The sequence below is a fragment of the Urocitellus parryii genome, chromosome 1, assembly GCF_045843805.1.
Source record: "Urocitellus parryii isolate mUroPar1 chromosome 1, mUroPar1.hap1, whole genome shotgun sequence".
Taxonomy (NCBI): domain Eukaryota; kingdom Metazoa; phylum Chordata; class Mammalia; order Rodentia; family Sciuridae; genus Urocitellus; species Urocitellus parryii.
Genome location: NC_135531.1, coordinates 166,067,616 through 166,094,445, shown reverse-complemented (window position 1 = coordinate 166,094,445; position 26,830 = coordinate 166,067,616). Strand labels below are relative to the sequence as shown.

At 45.8% G+C, this 26,830-nt stretch overlaps 2 protein-coding genes across 17 annotated transcripts in view; one reads left to right on the top strand and one right to left on the bottom strand.

Annotated features, from left to right (window-relative positions):
• The window catches only part of LOC144256697 (tyrosine-protein phosphatase non-receptor type 4-like), an 851,727-nt gene that overhangs the window by 65,117 nt on the left and 759,780 nt on the right, over positions 1–26,830 (top strand). The window lies entirely within an intron of this gene.
• Positions 2,702–3,652, bottom strand: LOC144257203 (olfactory receptor 14I1-like). The gene has a single exon (XM_077803169.1). The coding sequence runs from the start codon at positions 3,650–3,652 to the stop codon at positions 2,702–2,704; it is 951 nt and encodes a 316-aa protein (XP_077659295.1).

Sequence of the window (26,830 nt, the reverse complement as noted above, 5' to 3'; positions counted from 1 at the left end):
AGCTTGGTTGACCTCACGCATAGGGACAGCCAGGGCTGGAGGGTGAAGGTGGCCCCTGCTGTGGACGGAGGCAAGGGGCACATGCTGGGCAGGAGCCGTAGGACAAGAGGCTCCTGGACCACCTGTGGGGACAGAGTCTAGGGGTGTCACCGAGGCTTATGTGGCCAGAGGGAGGGATGGCAACGGTTTGTGGATAATAAGGGTCACTTTGATGAGTTAATGTATTCAGGTTCATTTGTAATTTATTTTTAAATTGCTGAAAAAGTACATCTTGAATGTTTCACTCCCCCAAAGGGTAAATACAGCAGGATTTGGTGGATAAATCACATCCCACAAATACATGTATACTTGCCATTTGTCAACTAAAAATTAAATAAACAAGTAAAAAAAATATATCTAGGAAAAATTTCCCCAGAAGGCTTGAATTTCAACATAGATGAAACCTAAATTGTGATGTTACAATAACTGAAAACACAATCATAAATACTAATGTGGCATTTCACAAACCCACCAACACAATACTACTGCATCCTAGGGCTAGAGTCAAAAGGAAGGGTCATCAGAATATAATTTTTCTTTTTTTATTAACCATGGGGATTAGAAATCCATCTATCTGTATATTCAGATATCTGGAGGAGAATAAACCTGGGTGGAAAAATCTACATAAACATTTAAATAGAAAGGAAGAAATGGGGGTAAAGATAATGCAAATCCACACATGCAAAGAATCATAAAGATAAAACCCAAACTTTGTAAGACTGTTACTTGACTGTAATTGACAGTGATGTGTTTTCTTTGGAAATCTCTTCAAATGACCCAGGTACAAATGGATTTAAAGAACAAATATGGATATGTTGATTAGCTTGATTGTGGTGATTATTTCACAATGAACATAAGTTCTACAATCACATGCATGCAATTTTAATTGTCATGTATATATAAATAAAGCTGCAGAAAAAAAATTTGTAGAATCCTCGATTATGATATTGAAAGTGTGGGGCTATTTCAGGGATTAAAGGAGTGTGAACCAAGCTCAGATGGTCACTAGGGTCGCATCTGGATGCCGAGAGGTTCATGAGGCCCACATTCTTGCTGTGGCTTCCACACTGAAGAATAAGTTCTGAGACAACACAGTCCTGGAGGGCCGGCTGTCAGGTCCCAGGCTGCGTTAACTGAGCTGGGTTCCTATATGCCGAGTCTTTCCGTATGCTTCTGAACTACAAAGAGGACACTTGCTGATTCAGTTGGAAACAAAAAGTCCTCAATATGCATTTTAGTCATCAGGACGCAGGCTCAGCTCTTGGGCATCAGAAAAGTAGAACTACATCCATCTGGAGAGCATGGATTTGTGTGTCCCACCTGACGAGAAGAGCGCACCCAGCCGGGCGAGCATTCCTTATCTGCTGCTCTCCAGGTTAATTGGAATCCCAGGGTTCATCTGTCTCTGTTCTATGTCCTGAATCCTTTTTCCTCATTACTCACATGTTTGAATGAAAGGAGCAGGGCATCTTTTCATTCAGAGCTCAGGAAGAAACCAAAGCTTCTCAACTACAATCTCTCTGAGGGTGGGTGGTTTATGTCCTGTTTTTCATTGAGCAAATGGATTTGGGAGCCTGGGGGAAGCCCACTTCAGGGGTCTGGAAAGGGTCTCGGTGTTGATCTCCTCCCTGCTTGGGGGTCTCCCTGCATTACCAGCGAGGGCTTTGTTTTGTGGGTGCTTGTCTTCTCACAAGAGAAGATTTTGACCAAGATACAAGAGTTGGTAACAGTATAGCAAAGCTTATTAGAAAAGAAAGAAACAAAGCAAGGAGAGCATAGGTTGGCTCAGAGAGGAGACTGATGGCTCTGACTCCTTTGAGTCCCAGGTTTTACTGGGGTTTAAGGAAACGTTCCTGGGAAGTCCCACCTATGCACCACCTCTGAGCTCTGGATCAGACCCCTAAATCCCTACCGTATGATTCTACCCATAAGTGTCTGAGCAAAGCCCAGGTTTGGAGAAGATTCACAGTCACAGTGAGAGTCTGTGACATGCTGAGGACCTAGAGGCACCCTTGGGCCATCTTGGCCTGTGCACACGGGTCCTAACTGGACGAGCTACCCAGCCCTGGAGGGTGTTGGCTTCTGTAGTCTCCGGCCAGGGAGGTCTGTGTTATTATCCTGACCAATGCTCCTCCACCCTGAGAACAAGGCACCTTGGCACCGATTGCCAGACATCCCATTACCTTGAGTCAGAGCAGGATCAGGGTGACTTTATATGAACTATCTGACAATCAGAAACCAAAACCAAGCTGGGAGTTAGCAAGTGTGCCCTTTTGGATCAACCATCGCCATCCATTTTTCTGGCACTCTGTCGACCTACCACCGTCACTTGCTCTAGTCACTTATCTCTGCTCCAGCCTCAGTGTAAGGGCGAACGGTGGGAGTTCCCCACCCAGCCTCTTACATGCTCTTCCAGGGTGGCAATACCCAGTGCCCAGGGTTCTCTGAAAAGCACATGTACCTGCTCACGTGGGCATTCACAAGGCCTGGCCTCGGGCCTCAGTGTTTCAGGAAGCTGCACTTACAATATAGTGTTGAGCAAGAAAATGAAGACCTAACTGTGTAGTTCACCATCACAAGTGTAAACAGCAAACGTATAACACAACTGATGAGAATCAAACATAAGTCAGACTGCTTTCTAGAGATAAATTGATATTTGTTGTTAGCTAAGAAAATCTTTGATTGGGAACTCGGTATGCCTGTTGAACATTCTACGGAGAGCGGCATTAATCTCCCTGTTTCTCAGACTGTAGAGGATGGGGTTTGTGAAGGGGGGGACCATGGTGTAGAACATGGCTGTCAGCAGATTTTTAAGGGATCCTTCCGTTGCCACAGGCCCTAAGACAGCCACTGACCCAGAAATCACAAACAGGAGGAGAATCGCCAGCTGTGGGACACAGGTGGATAAGGCTTTGCTGCGGGCTCCCGCCAAACAGATCTTGAGCACGGTTGAGAATATGTTGATATATGACATCAAGACAAAGACGACACACACCACCACGAGGCCAACACTTGCGGCAATGATGACGAACTCAGAGAACTGGACGCCGGGAGATGAGAGCCTCAAAATCTGAGGCATATCACAGAAATACTGGTGGATCAGGTTGGTCTTTGTAAAGGGAAGCCTGAACATGGAGCCCGTGTGGATGGCAGAGTAGATGAGCCCGCAGGCCCTGGAGCCACCCGCAGCCTGAATGCACGTGCGCGGCCTGACCACCAGCCCGTAGTGCAGAGGGTGGCAGATGGCAATGTATCGGTCATAGGACATGACCACAAGGAGTGCAAACTCTACAGTGGCAAAAAGTATGTAAAAGAAGATCTGTGCAGCACATTCCTGCAGTGAGATGGTCCGACGGCCTGTCAAGGAATTAACAATGGATTTGGGAACAATCACCGAGATGCTGCCAAGGTCTAAGAGGGACAGATTGCTTATGAAGAAGTACATCGGAGCGTGAAGGCGTGTGTCTGTCACAATAAGAGCAACGGTGATAAGATTCCCCGTCAAGGCTCCCAGATAGATCACCAGGAATAGCAGACCTTGCAAAACCTGGAGCTCCTGGGAGCTGGAGACGCCCACCAGGAGGAAGTAGGTGAAGGAGGTGACGTTGTCCATGGCTGCTAGTGAGCTGTCCCCAGAGCCACAGTCCAAGGAGAGGATGCCACAGCCGAAGACACACAACCTAGGTGGGTGGAGTAAGACATTGAGGTCAGGTGAATGCTCTATTTCTGCCTGGATTTTCTTCCCCGAATCTACTGATACCCTACTCTTTCTAATCCTCCTAGGATGAGAGTACCAAGCACATGAAGTATTCAAAATGAAACCCAGTCCCATGCCCCTTCCACTTGTTGATACATCTACTCTGTGGTGTAGAACGGCTTTCTAACCCTCACCCTGAGGCGGGGCATGATTAGGATCCCCCTTCCCTCCATCTGAGGGGTTATATCTCAGAAATTCTCAAAAGCTGCTGGGTCACCCTCTGCCTTGAGCATGCCCTGAACCCCTGAGCGGTGGCTGGCTGCTCTGGAAAGCGGTTCCATAGCCAGCTCAGCGGGTGGATCTGAGCTTCCCCTGGAGGTGAGTGGATCTGAGGGAGACCAGGTGGATACTGACTGCCCCGTAGGTCGCAGCTGCAAACCACACTCTGTTCTCAGTGTCCTTCACCAGGTGACACCCTAGCAGGGGCCAGTAGAAGTCTTGTCATGCTCTTGGTTCTTCAGATTGTCTGCTGTCTCTTTGGTCCAGGTGAATGCTCACATTTGCCCATGCTAACCTCACCTCACATTCTACCCTTCAAGGTGCACCTACATGGCCTCATGACTACTGCGCAGTACAGAAAGTTCAGGGTGCCCACTCCCCTGCATGTGTGCAGTGATACTTGGAAATTACTTGGTTCACAGTTTTAAAATAAGGGCAATAGAATACACCGGGTTGCTAATTCCCCACCACTGTTAACACTTGAACACAACAGGATATATAAATGACCTGCATTATCCTGTTAATGCCTCATAAATCCAGCCTTTATAAAAATCATTCATCATAATAGCACACTAGGTACCTCAGAATAATATCTTTTTTTTTGCCATTTTAAACACTACTTTTGCTTGTATGACTAGACCTCCATGAAATGGCATCATAACTTTCTTCTGCATGTAGATTTCCTGGTTGACCTTCTGAATCAAGCTCAGGAAACTTTTCCTTCATGGGACCTGCTGCTCTGTTCCAAGGGAATTTTTCAATCACTTTGGCTTAGGCCCCTTGGCCTGGACAGTGCACATACAAGGCCTTCAGGTAGCATTCTAAGAACTTGTTGCCTCTGCCAGGCACAGAGGTGCATGCCTGTAATGCTAGTGGCTCGGAGGGTGAGGCAGGAGGATGGCAAGTTCAAGGTCAGCCTTAGCAACTAAAAGAGGCCCTAGCACCCCTGAGTTCAATCTCTGATACAAAGAGAGAGAGAGAAAGAGAGAGAGAGAGAGAGAGAGAGAGAGAGAGAGAGAGAGAGAGAGAGAGAGAACTAGTTGCCTAAAATAAACACAGAAATCTAAAACTCTATTTTGTGAACTCACACACATCTGTGAAGTGGAAAAATTTAAGTATGCTTTAGATTTTGGAATCTACCAAGCTATTTCTGTCATTTACTTGCCAAGAGAAGTGCACAAATGACAGGCACAAGCTTACCTGTGAACCAGGACCACGTAGCTGACTTCCCTTGCAGAAATATTGCTTTTGCATAATTTAAGGAGAGGGATGAGGTCAGGGAGTGAAATATAGAAGCTGCTTCTCAGTGAGACTCATGCGCAGATCCCGAGGACAGCCCTGCTGCTGAATGATGTATAGGGACACCAGGTCTTTAATAAGAACAGCCAGGGTCATGCTTCTGCTGACCTCTGGAGACCTGTCTCAACCTCCAAGGAGGCGGAGTTTCCTCCAGCTACTAACTGGCAAGGATTCCGTGGCCATACCACTGAGAGTCATTAAATTCCTAATATTTTTAGAAACACTTTGTGTGTGACACTTAAAAAAGGGAAGTGCTAAAAATGTTTTGTATATCAAAAGAGATTCAATAAATTTTCCAATTCATGTCTGGCTATAAAATTAATTTATTCTCTTTATTCTGCATGGGTTGTTTCAAAAGCTAAATAAACTTAAAACAGAACACAGAAAGTTCATTAATCGTGAACACACTCAGTTTCCAAATTGCAACCATTCTTTTAGAAATCATAATTGTTGCATGTTGGCATAGGATCAATGAAGAATGCTAGCAATTCTATAAAAGTATGATTAAAATAGTCCTTCCCTTTTGAATTGGGTATAAGTGCAAAGCAATATTTTTCTTATCATTCAGCCAAACCAGCCCAGAATAGCAGAATGAGCAAGGGAAATATACAAGAATTCATGGTATTGTCCTAAGGCAAAAATTAATAAAGATATTTTCAGAAGAAAATAATAGTTTCTCTCTCTTCTACTAATTTTGGTTCTTGGATACAATGCATTTTGCATAAAACTCTCCTGGGGAGTTAACTAGTTACAGGATGGCTTGTTCGTCCAGTCTCATGATGGTGTGGTGTTAAGTTTTGTGCATCTGAGTGTTTGCAAACCTTGCCTAAAATGTCTGGATGTCACATCACATGGCACCCTCCGTCTCCTGTCCTACCCTCTCCTGGGATCTGATGCTTCCAGATTCCACATAGCAGAATCTACAGCTTGGCCTTTCTGTGCCTGGTTTGCCTCGGTCAGCATGGTGTCCTCCAGGGTCACTATGCTGTCGTAACAGATTTCCTGATTTTTGAGGCTGGAGGTTCTCCACTGTGTGTTTACACTTCAGGTCCACGTGTTCATTGGATGGTGGAGGCCGAGGTTCATCTGTACCTTCTCTGTCGTGAACACACTGAGGTGAGCGCGGAGGGCAGACGTCCCCTCCCAGACTGATTTCAGCTCCTTCCGGCTCCCACAGGAGTGGGGTTACTGGACCTTGTGTGCTCCTGGCTGAGGCTTCCTGAGGAACTTCTGTGCTGTTTTCCATTACGACTGTCTTAAGGTGTCTTCTCACCAACAGGACCTTCTTCCACTTGAGGACACCAACAGGCTCCTTCTTCCACTTGAGGACACATATGGTCTCTCTGTTTGTTCAAAGTGCTGGGGATGGAGCCCAGGGCCTCTCTTGTGCTAGGCAAGCGCTCACCTCTGAGCACATGGAAGCTCTTTCCTCCTGGTGTCAGCAGTTTTGCCCTGAGTGAGGGAGTGTCCGGGGGATTCGATTTGCAGCCGACGTTGTCAGTGGTGGTGAGCTTCTCTTTCTTGTGCATCTGTCGGCCATTTGAGTGTCTCATTTCAGAAATGGCTGGCCAGGCCTTAGCCCATTTGTGGGATTATTTCTTTCTTAGGAATGGGTTCGTGATACCTCATCAGAGGTGTAGCTTGCAAGCATTACTCCATTGCGTGTGTGTAGGGTACTCGTTTATCCACTGATCTACTGCTGACACTTGCCTGCTTTCCAGTCGTCAGCACTGTGAATGACATTGCTGTACATACACACTCACGTATGGATCTTTGTGTGGACCTCTTTCCCCTCCTCTTGGGAGTGGGATTCCTCACTACTAGTGGACTTCTTGAGTTTCTTTCATGATAACTCTACATTTAATCATTTGAGAAACTGCTACATTGTTTTCCCAAATGGAGGAGCTATTTGAGGTCACTGTGAGAGGCAGGGTGTGGTTCCAGTTTCTCCACATCTTGCCAGAGCTTCTGTCATCTCACTTGATTCTCACCATTCTCCTGGGTGTGGAGGGACACCTCATCCTGGTTTCTATTTGCAGTCCTCTGTAAATCAAGTGCAGCATCTTTTCATGTGCTTTTAACTATTTGTAAACCTTCCTTTGAAAAACGCCCATTCAGATCTTTGCCTACTTTTAGCTGGGCATTTTGAGTTATAAGTTATGAGAATTTCCGTGTACCTTAATTGCCACTCCCTTATCAGCCAGGTATTTTGCAAATTTTTTCCACTATGTGGATTGTGTTTTCAATTTAATTTTTGAATTATGATTAAAATAAAACATTCTGTCTTTGTCAGTTTTAAGTCTAAAGATCACTAGCATTATGCACACTGGGAAGTGCAAACACTCTTCAGTTTGCAAGACAGAAAGCCCAAACTCTCAACAACTTTTGATTCCTCCCTCCACAGGCCTTCACCAACCTCTGCTCCATCTTCTGTCGCTAAGAATTTGGCTAGGTTATTCAGAATATAATTTATAATTCAGAACAGTTCATTATTTTCCAGTTCCTGACCAATATTAAAACTGAGATTTGACTATTCAGTGAAGGAAAGCATGTGGGATAAAATACATGTGTATATGTCTCTACACACACACACACACACACACACACACACACACACACCCCACCCATGGCATAGAGCTCAGAGTGGGCTCTTTTCACACTAGTCAGCAGTTTAGTTAGTAAGGATGTGGACATGTAGGTGGAACGCAAGACAGATTTTTCCCTGTATTATTTTCATGTTTGTGTTTGATTTTTTGATAGGACTGTATTTTGAAAAGTTTCAAAGTTATATTAAAAAATGAAATGATACAGCAAACACCTATATTTCCTTTACCTGGACTTACTAACTATAATATATTGATTTTTCTATGCATTTACCTGTATACATGTGAATACAAAATTTATTCATATGGATTCTTTTAATTTCTAATCAGTATACTATAAGAAAATTGATTTATTGATTACAGACTTAAATCAATTTGAAATTCCAACCACTTTGTGTCTAACAACAGTTTTCCATGCTTATGGTAAATAATCTTAACAACATAAAAGTAAATGTTTGTGCATAAGATTGTATTAAAGTTCACCCTATCTGACATGAATGAAATATATACCAATTTGGCAGTGAAATATTTTACAGGAATGATTACTCTGATTACAGCAAACTATTGTGAAAACATCAATTTCTTCTTCACTTTTGTCTGATCATACAATCAGAGGGGAAAGTTTTGTTTTCTCTCACTCTAGGCAATTAAAACAAGCCCTTCATCACCGCTCCACAGTTCAGGTCCATTTTCACACCTATGTGAAATTGCTCAGCTGTGAGTGCCCACGACTGCATTAGTAACTGGGACTTGTGCAGGTATTCCCACCTGGGTCTGCACTGTCGTCATAGGGGAGGTGGGGACACTATAAACTACAGTGCGACTTTGAACAGGAGCCTCACGTAGAGCTGAGGAGTGGCTTGGGTTAACTGATGTGCTTTTAGTTCTCTGGTCACCTGGCTTTATTCCTGAAATTTGGTATTGCTGAAGACACCTGTGGACCAGGAAAGGTAGGAAAATTGAGTGTTCAATTCTGGACGTTGAATGGTAAGCCGTTGGATTTTGTGAAGATAATATAGGGTGAAAATGCACACATTTAAGAAGCCGGTTAAAACAGCATTAAACAAGCAAAGAGAACATTTTCAATTATTTAGAGTACCTAAATGTGTAAAAATAGTTCAGCTCAGCTCATAAAACATGCCCACACTGTGCATTTCCACCACCTTTGCATGTAAGGTACAGAAGTCTCTAGACGCTGTTTCTGACCCACAATCCTGAGTGTGTGTCCCTGTGAAACGGGACCATGAGAGTTAACAGGCACCAAGATGCCACCAACCAGGTGGCAGGTACCCTTTAGAAGTGTTTTAAAATTTTTTTTCTGAGTACCAACCCACAGAGTCAAAAGGGAAGCTATATAACTTGTTGCTTGGCAATAAAGCTTTAAAGAAAATTCTTCTTTGCTAAAGAAAGTTTAAATGTAATGTTTTCTGATATCATTATACTAAAAATTATATGTTTTAAATTATCTTAGCATCTGTCAGTGGTTGTTTGTGCTTAGTCAATGCTTTTCTTTTCTGTATAAATTGGAAAACAAAAGTGACCCCATGCTGAAGAGAAAACCTGTACGTATAGTTCACGGTGCTCTGACCGCATGTGCCCAAGGGCAGGCTGAGAACTGCTAAGGTGACAGGCTTCTGGGTAGTTCCTGGTGGACTGACCCTGGCTGCACATCCTCTCCCTGACAGTCACCACGCCCCTGGCTCTGACTCCAACAAGCCCATCTCTGCCTGTGTCCTTCACACTCTCGCCCGCCCCTGCTTCACCAAGTGACCACAGACCACACATGGCATGCCCGTCCTGAGGACGAACCCGATTCTTCTGTGTGCAGGGCTCTGGAATCCTCAGGTAAGTGGGAAAGTTCACGGAGCTTCATCCCCAGCCATTATTATTAGCAACCTATAAGTTGTGCTTCTGATCAGATGGCAAATGCCTAGGATTGAATTGTGTTTAATTTAGTAGGAAGATCCTCACAGGAAAAAATCTGGACTCTATATCATGAGCTTGAACACATTTTAAACATTCAAGTGCAAAATTTAAGGAGATTTATTATCTTTGTGAGGACAAGTTGAGTGTGTAACTGAAAGTTGGTTCATGGTTATGAAGATATTATAGACTCATGTCTCATAACCCTGAGTTTTAAAACCAGTCAAATTGTTCAGTGTGTATATAAAGAAAAACAAATATTTTTTACAAAATAAATATTTACTCTCTGAAGACACTAATTTTCTTGAAATAAAAAGTACTTCATTTAATTTATGTTTCTATTTTGTTTTCAAAGTGTTACATATAAAAAGGTGGGCCAGCTGAAACTACATATCTCTATAGACTCATGGACATTGGAGAATTTTAGAATTGTCACAGTAGATGGTCTGTTTTTCTAACACATATTTTTAGTTGTATTTGGACACAAATACCTTTATTTTATTTATTTATTTTATGTGGTGCTGAGGGTGGGCCCCAGTGCCTCCCACATGCTAGGCGAGCACTCACCCTCTGAGCCACAACCCCAGCCAGTAGATGTTTCCTGTTTTAACATTTTCTTTCATTTAGTGGAATTCTTTTTTTTTCAAAGCTGCATAATGATACCCAAGGACTTTATGGTTATCACAGCAATGTTCTTCAGTATGTTCCACGAGACAGAGAGCTCATCATGGAGAGTGCTATGTATGTATGGTTCACTGTGGATGCTCCATGAGGAGGGAGGACTGATGTGTTAAGTAGGATCCATGATTCCTGTTTAAATCCTGCAGGGAGAAAGGGTGAGGAGGTAGTTTCATTCCGTTTGTATAAATAAATCACTGTGTATGAGTTGCCGTAATTATGTATTTTACCTGAGCAAAGAAGTCATCAATAGTCTTATCAGGCAATGCAGAAAGAAGGGGGGTCACAGACAGGGACTTCTGCACTTTGTGTTCTAGTGGTCTTTTCTGAATTTCCAGTCAAATGTGTGTGTTAAAAAATAAATGAAAGGGGCTGGGGTTGTAGCTCAGCAGTAAAGTGCTTGCCTAGCACATGTGAAGCACTGGATTCAATCCTCAGCACCACATAAAAATAAATAAATAAAATAAAGGTATCGTGTTCATCTACAACTAAAAAATATTAAAAATTAATTAATTAATTAAAAAAACAAAGAAAACAAAAAAAAAAACAACCAGTTTTCAAAGGGATAGAAAAACCCCACACAAGTGTAAACACGTAGACCTTCATTTAAAGTCATGTTGTAAATAGTTTTAAGAATTGCAATTATGTGAACTCTGATGAGACACACTAGTGAAACTAGAAAATTAAATAAGAATAAATAAAACTAACATGTTCTAGCATATGTAATTTAAACCACCTTATTTCCCTAAATATATTAAGCATGTGGCTAAGTATGCAAGTTTTACATTCAAAAGATATGTGTGAACAATGTGAGTATATATGTGTTTACACACACACACACACACACACACACACACACACACACACACATATATATATATAATTTCCTGAATGGGGACAGACAGACACTTTCAAACAAGTCGGTTTATGTCTTCAGGGTGAGTTTAATTTTATTGAGTTAAGTTTATGTTTGAGTGATGATGACTTGTAGATAAAGAAGCATCCTTCCTTTGATTTCTTCAGAATGGGAAGAGCCTGTCAGAGCAGGGCGTGCACCACTTATCACCCCACCCTCTCTCCATCCTTTCAAGTGCTAATTCCTAGTGTCTACAGAAGTGGGCACACCTAGGAACAATGCACAGCTTCTATGTCAAGGTCTTAGTATTGAGACAAACTATAAAAATAAACACTTGGAAATAATACAAAGCAGAACAAAGCAGGTGTCAAAGGGAAGGTGGATTTCCACTGAATTCTACAATCCCCAGAACAATGGAAACTCCTCAAATGTTTGATGGAGAAGGTAGATTTTAAATTTCTCCATCTATTCAGAAGATTTCCTCTTGGTAAGGAACCAAGGGTGAATATTTTAAGAAATATCGTAAGTACTGTAAAGGACATGTGTCCAACAGGGGTTCAAATAGCTACACCTCCTGGTCAGCAGGGCTGACAGGTCATGTCCACCACATGCCCACTGCTTCCCAGAGCTTCCCAGCACCGGGCTCCCTGCTCTCTAGACATAACCCGGCTTGTTGGCTTCCTTCCCTCCAGGAAGGCCCTGTGCAGGGAGCAGATGGACGTGGGCAACCTCAGCACAGTGACACAGTTTGTGCTCATGGGGCTCTCCGACCTCCCCGAGGTGCGCTACCCTCTCTTCGTGGTCTTTGCCGTCATCTACCAGATCACCTTGGCGGGAAATGGGGCCATTCTCTTGGCCCTTTGCACGGAGAGAAAGCTGCACACTCCCATGTATTACCTTCTGGCAAATTTGTCCCTCCTGGACATCTTCTGCTCATCGACCACCGTCCCCAAGATGCTGCACAACCTCTTGAGCGGGGAGAACAGCATTTCTTTCCTTGGGTGTGCAGTGCAACTCTATTTTCTGGTGGCCCTGATGGGGACCGAAGTCTTCCTGCTGGCTGTCATGGCTTATGACCGCTACGTGGCCATATGCTTTCCTCTGCGTTATGCCCTCATCATGACCAAGGTGCGCTGTGTCCAGCTGGTGTGTGGGACCTGGGCAGCTGGGTTCCTCAACTCCCTCCTGCACACCGTGTTCACCTTCCGCCTGTCTTTCTGCAAGTCCAACCTGGTCAACCAGTACTACTGTGACATCCCACAGATTGTGGCCCTCTCCTGCTCCTCCACATACATGGCAGAGATGCTTGCCTTAGTGATAGGAGGCATCTTTGGGACCAGCGCCTTCCTGACCACCCTGGTCTCTTATGTGTACATCATCTGCACCATCCTCAGGATCCGGTCAGCAGAAGGCAAGCGCAGAGCTTTCTCCACCTGTGCGTCCCACCTCCTGGTAGTCTGCCTCTTCTACGGCACAGCCATCTTCACCTACATGCGCCGCTCCTCCAGCCAAGACTCCCTCTCCAGAGACAGACTCGTCTCTATGCTCTACGGGGTGATCACCCCGATGCTGAACCCCCTCATCTACAGCCTGAGAAACACAGAGGTCAAGGGAGCGCTCACGAGGGTCCTATGTGGAGGAGCATGTTCACAGCAAGAAGAGCATTAGAACAGAGCGACTCCATGCTCTGCCCAGAGTGAAGTCATGGGAAGAATTCATAGAATAGTTGCCCCTCAATGTCTACAATGCCTGTCTGTGCACCCACATGTAACTTCAGCTGACCTATCCATTTATGTGTATCTCCAACTCAAAACTTTGGGACCCTAACATTTGGCATCCAATAGTGAACGTCTTGGAGAGGAAAGGAGGACTTTGATCCTGGGTGGACAGGTCAAAAGCTGGGCTATCCTAAGTTCACCTGGACCCTTGCCCACCGTGCACGTACTCGTACCTCAGCCTCCACCTGCTGCTGAGTCTGAATCTGTCCTATCCATCCATCTATGTGTCTTCCTTCCACCTCTTCCCCTTGGCCGTTCACCTGCTCACCCTGCTATGCTCCCTGTTACGGTTTGGATGTGAGCTGTCCACCAAAAGCTCATGTGGGAGACATGCGAGAGGGTTCAGAGGGGAAATGATTGGATTCTGAGAGCCCTAACCCCACCATTGAATCAATCACCTGATGGGATTAATTGAGTGGTAACTGACGCAGGTGGGTGTGGCTGGAGGACATGGGGCACTGGGGCCGTGGCTTTGGGGTATATATTTTTGTCTGGTAAGTGGAGTCTCTCTCTCTCTCTCTCTCTCTCTCTCTCTTTCTCTGCTTCCTGGTCATCATCTGCCACACTCTTCCACCATGTGCGCCTGTGTGACTTTGTCATCATGCTTTCCCCATCCCTGAGTCTCAGCATTTTCATGGGCTGCGACTAGAGAGCTGTGATTTCTGCTTCATTCTGTCCTTCTGTCATCTGTAGAAACAGGAAAGCTTTCTTTCCAGACTACTACTTATGTTAATTACACCACTTTTGGTCTGCAATTATTTATTTTTTAAAATATTTTTTTTCCCAATTCTGAGCATCCCAATTATGTCCCAAACAGTCTCTGCTCAGAAAAGTAAATTAGCAGCATGACTCTTATGAATGACTATGGAGGTTCACAAAAGAGAAAAGTAGACTACTTGTTATGGTTTGGAAATGAGGTGTCTCCCTGAAGTTCTGGTGTACGATTGTGATGTGTCAACCCAAAATAAAATTTAACAATAAAAAAAAAAATGCATTGCAAAGTATACTGTGTTCTTTGCTTGGAAGAATTAATATTGGGCGAGATCCAAGATGGTGGGCCTAAGGGAGGCAGCATTCTGTGTCGCTCCCTGACTTAGGTCTCAAGTAGTGAGAATACTGCTTCTTTGCAAGCGATATTCCTGCTCCCTGGCGGGAAACACGGCCACCATGCCCATACAGGGCTCTAGGCCTCCGCATCAGAGTAGGTCTCCCAATTACTGGCCCACACAGGACTACTGGGCAACCAAGTGGGACCATCAGCACCCGCACAGAACTCTCAGCCACTCACCCGAGCAGAAATCGCTGATGCCACTCCCCCTCAGGACACCTGGCAGCTTCTCACATGCAGGAATCTGGCCACCACTCCTGTGTGGACCCCCATCTACCAACATGGGGCTGCCCCATCACACCAACTTGGAACTCTGCAGCAGCAGAGATAGTCCCCTACACGTAGTGGCCTGCTCCTGAGAACTTCCCACAGGCTCTGAAGTCAGCCAACAGCCACACACTGCACACCACAGAGTCGTTTCTGAACTCGTCGTCCAATGCCATCACGGCTTCCCCCACATAACCCGACAGCCCACTGCTGAAAGCAGGCGCCTCCATCTTGGGTCACCTTCATCACCATCTTCAGTAGGGGCAACTCCCAGTTTGGAACTCTGGCTGGCCAGGGACCCAGTTTCTACTCAGTTTCTTCACCATTCAGAGGGTGGAGACACCAGTTAACAACAGACGACCCTCCCCTATTGGATGAGAAGGGAAGCAGGAAAGATACTGATCTCCACCAAACAATCCCTGTGTCTTCCTTCAAGATTTTTTTTCCTCTCCCTCTCTATTCTCCCACCCTCACATCCCCAACATATGTGAAACCAAGTGCTTTGCATGAATTAGGATACCGCGGACTGGGACTTCTGACTAGCATATTACACCTGTGTAGTATACTCTTTCTTTTTTTCCCATCAGTTTCTACTATCATAACATTTTTATTTTTCTTAATATGAATGTGTGTTTGTTTTATGTACTCTTCTGTCTTCCCACTTACTTGTCTACCCAAATTTACTTCCTCTCCCTTCTCCTGCTACTAACCTTCCTCTTTAGATTTCTCTTGCACACTTCCTAAGATACAACAACTCTATCTCCTCATCCCCTACCTCCTCTGCATATCAGCCTACTCCTCACCCCTGGTTCTTTTTCCACCATCAGAAACTGTAAACCCTTTTACAAATCTACTGAGTATATTGTAGATAACAATTGAATTCACCATTTCTGGACATTGTGACCAAACTGTAAGTGTCTTAATGGCAAACATCAGTTTTTAGGGTGTATATTGTTTATATTGGGATCTGATAACACTGTCCTTCACCTCAAAGGAGAGGTATCCCTACAGGAGATAAGCCTATAGGGTAAAAGAGTAACATCTAAGATACACAGAGCTAGAAGGGAAGACAAACAGCAACATGAAAAGACAAGGGAAGAGAGTGCCCCAAACCAATCAAGATGCTACGTGATTCGAACCCATGGCCAGCACAGCAGAAGGAATGACAGAGAAGGAGTTCAGGAATTCATAATTAAAATGTTCTGTGAATTAAAGGAAGAATTAATATTGTTAAAATTACCATATTATAAAATCTGCAGATACAATGTAATCCCTACAAATTTCTAATGTCATTTTTATAGATTAAATTTTATATAAAACCACAAAAACCTTGAGAAGCCAAGGAAATTATGGGAAAAAATAACAAAACAGGAGGAATAACACAAAGTTGGAGTTAGCTTTGAGTAAAAAGTTCAATTTTTTTTTTGTTGAGATCAATTGGAAAGTGTGGTGAGTATTGCTAAAATTTGAATTTTATGTCTTCCAATATTTCTTTAAATGTCCCCTTCCAAAGGTTAAATATTTGACATGATAGATAATTTAGCTTGATCTAATTATTCCATGTTTTATTGAAAATAATAAATGCGTTATATCTAATACTATAACTACCATGAATTATTATTATCTTTATTAAATAATTTCAAGTATATGAATAAAAATTAATTCTAATTGTGATTCAAACACACCAGAAGGGATGAAAGAGTAAGAAGCAGACACCGGCTACAAGGTCAGAAGCTGTGACTTCGTGGCCATTACACCAGTCTAAAACTGGAATCAACCAAAATAACCCAGAACACAGCAATTCCCTGCAAGTAATCAGAAAAAGGGGGGGGGGGCGTTCGACAAACAGCCTAACAGAAAGTAAAAGTAACCGTTCTAAGGACAATAAGTGAGATATATTTAAACACACTTGTGGATAACTGAACATTGTCAGGAAAACAGAATAAACCTTAAATAGATATGCAAAAGAGAAAGAGGAAAAGACCAAAGCAGATCACTAAAAAAGCGACAGGCAATAAATACTGAGGAGTAGAAGGATGTGGTCATTGCAGGAGAACATGGTGGAGAAAAGGACAAGTGTCCACTTTGCTTAATTACCTGGAGCAGGCCTGGGGAAACTGACCGTGAGCAGACAGATGGACGCATTGAGACCTGAGCTCTGTACGGCACCATTATAGAGGTGGAAGGAGAGGATGCCCTAGTGGTGAATACAGGACAGCAGGGTGATCCTGTGCCTTGGACACCAAAGACTTTGAATTACAACCGGCTTTGGAGACAGCGTCTTTCTGTCCCGACAGAGGACAAGAGGAGGCACAGCAATTTTAAATACACATGCACCCACTACAGGAAAGGGCTGGGTAGGAACATGGACACACCTGAACACAAACGTCAAGAGCAGTGAAGTAAAGGTCGGTGCTCAGACTGGACCTGGATTGTCCCCAGGGCCTGCATGGTAAGAGCCTGGGCTGCAGTGTGGCCTGCTTGGGTAGTGGAGGAGGGCCAGTGGAAGCAGGGTCACCACCCTGGACATGCCCTGAAGATGCTGGCCCTGTCCCTTCCTGCATCCCCATGCTTCTCAGATGCCAGGCGTGAGCAGATTCGACCACCTCAAGCCCTACCATGATGTACCTCGCCACAGGCCCCGAAGCCACAGGGACAAATGACCATTGGGGAAAGCTCCTACACCAGGAGCCAAAACAAAGCCTTTCTCTCGTTAAGCTGATTGACTGCCAGCATTTGACGGCCGAGGAAAGCCAGCTGACACGGGAGGGACTTTGCAGTAGAACCTTCCTTCCGTTCGGGAAGACCATCTGGCCATCTGGCCTGCGGAGAGCAGAGGCACCCAGGGGGAACCACAGACCATTCCACTCAGGAGCGGCAGAACCACCCTCTTCTACAAGAACATCCCTTCTGAAAAGCTGGAATAACTGTACTGGAATGTCCACGGCAGCTTGGGAGATTCTTGTCACAACCCTGGCTTGTGAGAGAAAGAGGTACCAAGAGATCCCAGTGTGAGACCTGAAGAGAGAGAGGGAGTGTCCTGAGGTCCAGTCCAGGAGGGTTCCCAGGCCGACACACACATGTGGCGCCCATGCAGTGCACCCCATGGTGATGGGAATCAGGCTGCTTCAGGTAGAAGCTGTGTCCGCGCATCCGTGGCTCCCTCCCCATAGAGCAGACAGAAGCCGTGGGGACTTGTATTTCTGTTCCTTTTGATGTTTGTGTCTGACTTGGTCCTGTTGAGTCTGAAATGAATTATTGAAACAGTGAAATGGGTTAACATTTACTTGTTGCCCTCACCACATTCAGTCATTGCAAACGCTCTCTACCTATCATCCATCTGTCCTTCGGTCATCCATCTGTCTGTCTGCCATCTATCTGACTTTCAGACAAAGATTCTTCTATTGCTCAATCAATACCCAACTATCAAATCAAGTTGGGGTCACCATTGGAATGGGGTGCACTAACACTCACGGGTCTGACCCTGCACACGCAGGTGTCGTGTGGGCGGCACACAGCTTCACAGAGGAGACATGGAGTGGTGCATGGACAACGTGTGGAGTTTGCCATGGAGCTGCACGTGTGTCGGTATCTGATGATATAATCCTACTTTGGAGGGATGATTGCTATGAATACAGACACCTTGACAACAACACTCTTTGCTCTTGATGACAAGTGCATTAGCAGGAAATGTCTTGCTTTGCCTCACCCAGGACCATCATTAGAATCAAAGATGGCACTCACAGGATTTAGACTCATTTTTAAACTTCCTGAGATTGATTAGCTATGAGTTTCTGTTAGTCAGTTGGTTTCAATTTGGATCATGTGCAAGAGAAGAGTATTCCCTCTAGGGTCATTATCGTTACTGTCATTTTTCCTAGGGGAAAAGGGGTGCAATATAAACCAGGCTAAATTCCTGACTGCGTCCAAATGCAAGCGATGAGTTTGCTTTTCTTTCCTGATGTGATGTGCTGTCCAGATCATCTGGCCTCCTGGTTGAGTATTTTTATGGGTAATATAACCTCCTACAAAAGAATACTTAAATGTCATATTGCCTTGATATGCATATGGTAAAATAAGTCATTTTAATTGCATGAAGTTTAGGTTATATGTGGGCTATTTGTGCTTCATGATTTTCTTCTCTTGTTCTCTAGCTAGTGGAAACTTGAAATAACTCTTTTGTGAAGAGAAAAGCTTCCTGTGCGGTGTACGTGCCTTGGGCCAAATGCAGAGGGGTAAGTCAAACACTGGAGGGTGGGACATCTGGGTGATTTCCCAAGGAGATGATACCCGCCAGCCCCCATGTGGGTTCCCATGGTGTGTGTGACCAGGCGGCCACCTAGAGCACCTATAAGGCTGCATTTCATGAGTACTCTTCTTAATCTCTAGTCCATCAACTCCTGATTCCTCACATTGACAAGGAAGGTTCTGGAACTTCTTCCTCAGCAAAACACTGAAAAAAATATGACTCTTATTTTTCTAATTAGATGGCTGATTAAACAGGATTTAATTAAGTTTAGTAGAAGGAGATTGCTACTCCAAACACAAGTTCCCCCACCACATGAGCAAGTTCTACGTTCCACATGTCAAATCAAGAAATTTTATTGTTTTAAACAATCAAGTGCAAAATTTAATGAAAATGCAACAGTTTTTGGAGGATAATTGTTGATTATGTAGCTTTGAGGAAGGAATGGAGCGTGTTATCAATCTGAATGATACTCATTCCTCATAGTGTTGTTTTTTTTTAAAGTCAAATTTGCAAATGTAAAAAGAAAATTAGTAACTATCTTGGAAGTTAATGTTCACTTTCTCAAGTTACTGCTCCCTGGGTTAGAAAAGTGCCTTATTTATTCACTTGAATGTACTAATGTGGCCAGGCCAACAGAATCTCGTTTGGGGGTTCTTCCTGCCAAGGAGGATGTAAGCCACCTGAAAAATTAAAGCCTAGAATAATTAGTGAAGAACAAAAGACAAGATCAGAAACACAGATTCACCAGGGGAGTCCCTGATAGGTCCAGTCCACACAGGAGCTGGAGCCAGACAGTTAGGAATGGCTCCCATGTTGACTGATGGGGCACATTAAAGGCAGGGATAAGGTTTCAGGGTGGAGTCTTGCTTCCTTATGTCTTGCAGTTGGCAGGTTGATTGGCATCTTGGCCGGTCACACCCATCTCAGAGGGGCTGTGCGGCTACAGCAGGTCACCTCATCTCCAGTGCTATGTGGGACCTTTGGCAGAGCTGAGGGGGAAGTTCACCTGCACCAGGCACTCTATCCCTGTGGGGGGCCATGGGACATTCCAGTGCTAGACCCATTCCCTCACTGGCTGTGATGTGCAACACAATCCACAGTCAGCCCATGGATGGCTCTCAACATTCAAGTACATTTTAAAGATATTCATACATAAAGATGCAGACAGGAGTTTTAAACCTCGTGGAATTGAGAGCATTCCAGACCTAAGAGTTGAGATGACAGGTGGCTTTTCCCTGAACCATTCTCTCCCTCATTACACATCCCTCCTCAGATGAAGAACAATCACTGCCAATCCATGACTTATAACAATTTTCTTCCCTAGGTTTTGATTTGAAGAGATCACTAAAAACTGTTTTTTTTTTCCCCAAAGAACAGTGTTAACAAACCTGGTGATACTTGAGGAGGGAAAAATAGAACTCTTGCAATTCTTACCCAAGTCTTTCAGGAAATAGAAAAGCAGACTTAAAAGCATTTCTTGCCAGGTAGGAAACATATTCTTGTGTCTAAGTGGTAACACCCATGTTCTCTGAGAAAGAAAGCATTCCCAGCTGCCACCCGGCTAAATAGATCATATGAGGACCAGAGAAAGTAACTTTTGGATTTTATTTTCTGACCAGTTTTATCTTTGAATTTTCCATTGCATGCATGTAGTGTTAGAGGGAAAAAATCCACAGGGCTTACTTGTGGCATTGAACGAAGCTTCCTGTAAAGAGGCGGTGACACTGGGCTTCTGTGGGCCGGGCAGGGCCATGCTGACCTGGGAGGCTGCTCTGGAAGTTGTGTGGGGATGCTCCTGCTGACTTCTTCCAGGTCTGGGTACTTCTAGTGCAATCCACTCCTTCAGCTCATGTTTCTCCTTATGTCTGCTGATTCTGATTTAAGTGCACGTATCAATGATTGCACCCCTAATCAGAATGATAATATATGAGACATAGATACCTATAACAGGTAATATGAATGTCCAGGACCTTCTAAGGAATCTAGTACCAAGGATAGTACCACCAAGGGCAGCACGAGGCAAGTGTCCCAGCAGAAGACAGAGCCCTGCTCAGAGCTCGCTCCACTGCGACTTCAGGGTGGTGAAGGCTGGCACCAGAGTCCCCAGGTGCTCAGGCAGTGTCCTCTGGAAAAGGAACCTAGCAGGACTATTTTAAGAAATGGCAAGAGTACAGCTGTGTCCAACAGGTGTTTAAATAGCTGCACCTCCTAGTTCAAATAGCTACACCTCCTGGTCAGCAGGGCTGACAGGTCATGTCCACCACATGCCCACTGCTTCCCAGAGCTTCCCAGCCCTGGGCTCCCTGCTCTCTAGACATAACCCGGCTTGTTGGCTTCCTTCCCTCCAGGAAGGCCCTGTGCACGGTGCAGATGGATGTGGGCAACCTCAGCACAGTGACGCAGTTTGTGCTCATGGGGCTCTCCGACCTCCCTGAGGTGCGCTACCCTCTCTTCGTGGTCTTTGCCATCATCTACCACATCACCTTGGCGGGAAACGGGGCCATTCTCTTGGCCCTTTGCACGGAGAGAAAGCTGCACACTCCCATGTATTACCTTCTGGCAAATTTGTCCCTCCTGGACATCTTCTGCCCATCAGCCACTGTCCCCAAGATGCTGCACAACCTCTTGAGCGGGGAGAACAGCATTTCTTTCCTCGGGTGTGCAGTGCAGCTCTATTTCCTGGTGGCCCTAGCTGGGAGTGAAGTCTTCCTGCTGGCCGTCATGGCTTATGACCTCTACGTGGCCATATGCTTTCCTTTGCGTTATACCCTCATCATGACCAAGGTGCGCTGTGTCCAGCTGGTGTGTGGGACCTGGGCAGCTGGGTTCCTCAACTTTCTCCTTCACACTGTGTCCACCTTCTGCCTGTCTTTCTGCAAGTCCAACCTGGTCAACCAGTACTACTGTGACATCCCACAGATTGTGGCCCTCTCCTGCTCCTCCACATACATGGCAGAGATGCTTGTTTTAGTGGTAGGAGGCACACTGGGAATCAGTGCCTTCCTGACCACCCTGGTCTCTTATGTGTACATCATCTGCACCATCCTCAGGATCCAGTCAGCAGAAGGCAAGCGCAGAGCCTTCTCCACCTGTGCGTCCCACCTCCTGGTGGTCTGCCTCTTCTATGGCACAACCATCTTCACCTACATCCGCCCCTCTTCCAGCCAACATTCCCCTGCCAGAGACAGACTCATCTCTATGCTCTACAGGGTGATCACCCCAATGCTGAACCCCCTCATCTACAGCCTGAGAAACACAGAGGTCAAGGGAGCGCTCACGAGGGTCCTATGTGGAGCAGCACGTTCACAGCAAGCAGAGCATTAGAACAGAGTGACTCTGTGCTCTGCCCAGAGTGAAGTCATGGGAAAACGGTTTTCTCTCAAGATTTGGGGTAAATTTCTGTACACATGTACACACAGAAATTCATAGACATACATGTAGGTGCACCTTTAGCTGTACATATTTATGTATCTCATTCTTTATTAGGAATTAAAATTTGTCATCCAAAATTAAAATTCTTTGACGTTCTAACGGACTGTCTGCTAACTTATATCCATTGCTACCTTTCCTATGCCCATCCCATATCCAGCCTGTCTGAGCTCTAACAGAGCTAGACTATGTCATCTGTCTTATTTCCTTTTCTAATCAACATCCAACCGTCTCTCTGTAGATCTTCCATTTAAACTGCTCATTTCTGCATTTTTAGCTGAAAATGGACAAGCTGTGGCCATGAACACTTAGGAGGTTCTAAGGGAAGTTAAGGTGCACACACGTGTGTTAACTGAGCTGCATCCTTACACAGCTCTCTCCTTGTCGCCCTGTGCTGTCCTGTGGTGGGAGCTCTTGACACGGACTTGCGTGAGGAGTTTGAAATACGCGCTGTGTTACTGGCCATGCTCATCATGCGCTGCAGCAGGTCTCAGGGACAGGAATACCTGGCTTGTGTGTTGAGGCTCCGAGCCCTGAGCACTCATCTACCACTCTCTCCCTCCCTGGTGACCCGCCCTCCTCTCTCTCCTTTCTTTGAGTTCAATTTATTCAGGTTCCACGTGTGAGTTAAGAACATACGGTATACATATGGTAACATACGGTATATATATTGTAACATACGGTATTCATGTGGTAACATACGCTTATTCATTTAGCATAAAGGTCTTCATTTCCATCCAAGTGAGGAATTTTAAATCACGGGAGTGCTGGGGGCAAGAGCCTTTGGCCCTGTAGCCTGGGTCCACCAGACACAGTGTGGTGCTCTCAGGCCACCTTCCCAGGTGGCTGGGATTTGGCTTGGGTTTGCATAGATTTGTTCAAATTCCTATCTTATTTTCTAGCATGAATCCACATATTTCCAAGAATGTAGTTCCACACCTTAGTAAAACCCTCAGGTGGAGCATTTTTCACGTCCGGCCAGTGGGTACTGTGACAGAAGTCACGTCTCCCCTGCACAGGGTGCTGCCGTCTGTCAGGAGGAGGAAGGCTTGTCCCCTGTGGGGTCTCAACAGTCTGCGTAAGCAGATTCCTCACCTCCTGCTGAAAACCTCTCTGCCCACCATCTTCCCCATCCCAATTTACACCGCCTCATGCTTCAGGGTGTACAGGTCAGAGCACAGAGTCGCCTTGCTACTATCTGAACCTGAGTGTCCCCTAAAGCGCCTGTGCCGACACCTAGACCCCAGCAGGATGGCATCTGGAGGGGGGCCTCTGGGAGAAAGCAAGGACCCACAGTTGAGCCCTCGAAAGTGGACTCAGAGGCCACATGAGGGACAGGAGACCCACCTCAGTCTCCCAGCCATGTGTGGCTATAATGAGGTGGTGCCACCACACCCCAGGTGGCAGACCGCACCAAGAGCCCGATGCGACCCCACAACCAGGCTCTAGGACTGGAAGGATTTGTCACGTAACCCCTCAGGTATGGCGTCCTGTCCTCACCGTCCACAGATGCAGCGCCCTCTTCTGCAGACCCAGCCAGAAACTCAGTGCTCCCCCCCATGGCTGTGGCTTCTGGGTGCATCACTGTGGCTGCCCCCCAACTTCACCCTTCTCCTCAGTGTGCTTCTCCGCAATGCAGCCGTGCACGTCCTGGCAAGCGTCCCCATATTCAGGACAGGACTTCCAGTGTCATCCTGTACCAAGCCCAGGTGCTTCATGGGCGACCGACTCCCAGGCCTGAACTCATTGTCCTGGACTCGCCCCCACCTTGCCCGCGTGGCTGGACTGCCTCGGTTCTCACGCTCGTTGTCACTAGGGAAGACTTCATGCTCTAGGTCCTGGTGGCCTAGGTCCTCTCCACCATCTCCGTGGCTCGCCCCCTCCTCATGCCAGCGAGGCCTTCCTCACCAACGCCTCACCCCCACGCTCCTGTGGGCCCTTGACACTGCCTCATGGACTCCATGATCCCAGTATTTATTTCCCACTTTTCCCCTAGAATATGAGGTCTCCATCTTCCAGACACACCTGCAGTACCCAGCATTGCTGCATGCTCGAGACCCCCATGGACACTAGTCTGCTAACTAAAGAGCCATGAGGCCAGTCTGGCTCTTGGCATGACTGAGGGGTCACCCAAGTCCCAGCAGTAAACATGGGCACAGAGAGGGCTGGGCAGGGCAAGAGACACTGCTGCTGCTGTGCCTGGCCCATCACCCAGACTGGGAACACGAAAGCCAGGCCATTGGGCCAGGCAAGGTCAGCTGACCTGAGCTGATGAGAGCAGTAGCTGTGGCTGCAAGACAGCCCCAGCAAACGCTGGGCATGACGTTGCACCCTCGTCATCACAGAGGCTCAGGAGGCTGAGGCAGGAGGGTCTCAAGGCCAGCCTCAGCAATTCCATGAGGACCTAAACAATTCAGTGAGTCCCTGTCTCAAAATAAAAAAAATAAGAAGTTCTGGGATGTGGCTCAGTGGTAAAGTGCCCCTGGACTCAATCCCTGATACCAAAATACAAATAAATAAATAAATAAATAAACAAACAGAAATAAAGAGCATCAGCGACTGGGCATGAGGGATCATTCAGGGTCAGTGTGGCCAGCGTGCCTTAGGACTGGGAGAATGTGGGCTCCAGGGCTTGGGAGTACTGGCCCAGGGGTGTAACAGGCACCACTTTGTGTCTGAGTGTCAACCTTGCTGCTTGCCCATGGGGACATTGCCCCTTCCTGTTCTCTCTCTCCCACTTCATGGCTGCAGGGAGAGCAGGTGAGCCTCCATCTGTCCTGAGCCAAGCTGCCTGTCCTTTCCCTCACTGCCCACCCTACTGCCCAGCTGCAGACCTGGAAATGGGCAACTGCTCTCTTGCGGATGAGGACCATCCCTGAGTACATCCTCTGACAGTTCCTGGAAAACAGCACTAGGGGGCAGCCTCGGGCAGCATCAGCCTGCGGCCTCCCTCCTTCACCAGCAAGGCAAGAGAACTTCTGCTCCGCATGGGATCAGCACTGGACCCAGCTGGTAGTGACTTGGGTGTGGAGTTTCTCTGGCAAGTCACACAAAGTTCTGAACTTGACTGTGGTAGAGGTGCAGGACTCCACGGCTGTGCTAGACAAGAAGCACACAGGGCGACTGCATCACAGTAAAGCCCTCGGGAACATCAGGGTGAAGAAAATGACACTGGATCAAGCCCAGATGGGAGCAAGGAAGAGAAAGAAACAGAAAACATTTAAGTCATGAAATGAGGTGACAGGAACATTTTCAAATATTCAGTAAAATCAGTAAGCAAGAATGGAGAAGTCTGAGAATCTTGATTTAAATCCAAAAACACAAAGTTAAAAGAAAAAAAAATCAGGAAAAATTGGGAGGTTTGAAGGTGAATGGGACCATGCCAACCCAATGCAGGCTTCAGGCTTCTTCCAGGGACGAGGCCCTGGGAGGGCACAGAAGGAAGTGATTCCAGGCAGCCAAGTGGCAGGTTCAACTTTGGTCCTGCTACCCGTCAGGTAATAAGGCATCTGGACCAGAGACGGGGTCTGCCCAAGTGCTTCACAGCACACACTGGTCCAGTCCACCCCTTGCCAGCCCTGCTTCCGGCAACACAAGAGGAAGGTCAACTTCCCTGTGACCAGGGTTTGGAAATAGAAGCCCACCATCCTCCCTTCTTCTCAGGAGGTGCCCCTAACTCAGCACCGTGGCAGTAAAGAGACTCCCCAAGTGTCCAGGTCCCCTTCCTTCTTGAAATGCAGGTGCCTGGACCCAAATGCCTCAACCCAGAATCCACCCAGGTACACCCCTCAGCTCTGCCATGCAGGGCAGGAGTTTCATTGTCTCTGTTCTATCATTCCTTTATTTAAATCAAGCTACACTGACTTTATTCACTTATCATGTTCATCACCTAAAATATCTGTTGCATATAAATGCACTGTAATGTGAACAGATGATTTGATCAATCCCAATGGATGCTCTGTATCCCACGTAGTTAGGTCACATCAATAGCCTCACCATGACCATCTCCACATCAAAAGTGCTTTATTTTATAAATTTTGACTCATTTTTTTCTTCCCTTTCTTTCTTTACTTCTTTTTTTTTAATTTTAGTTGCCCAAGTACCAAGTGGTAGAAATTTAAGTTAGATGGGGCTGCTCCTAAAAGCAAATTTATTAAACCCCATCCACATTTCAAGACTGCTGAGTCCCAAGGCCATCTTTTAACTGCTGGGCTGCCAGGATCACTTGCACCATATTGAAGCTACACTATTCCAATAGGTTGTTAATTCTGCATGAATCAGGGCAAGCAATTGGTCGCCCTGTGACAGTCCCATGCACGTTAACTGAACATGGCAAATATTCACTCTTTCTAGATGTGAAACTACGGATCACATCCCAGCAGTTTGGAATTTACCAAAGCTTGTTTCCTGTGCTAGTTAATCCAGGAAGCTCACCCATGGGTTTGTGTGACTCCATTGGGGATAAATGAGTCAATTGCTAGCAAAGCTGTTAGCTGATCACTCATCCCCTGACAGCTTGCACCATTCATTCAGCGCTATATTGAGGTTTTCTGGAAGACAGATTAATGGGTCCCAGCTTCTTAGTAATTTAAGAGAAAACCATAAAATGTTTTGTGACCTCATTT

Coding starts and splice junctions, on each gene's coding strand:
- LOC144257203 (XM_077803169.1), bottom strand. CDS start 3,652: ATGGACAACGTCACCTCCTTCACCTACTTCCTCCTGGTGGGCGTCTCC.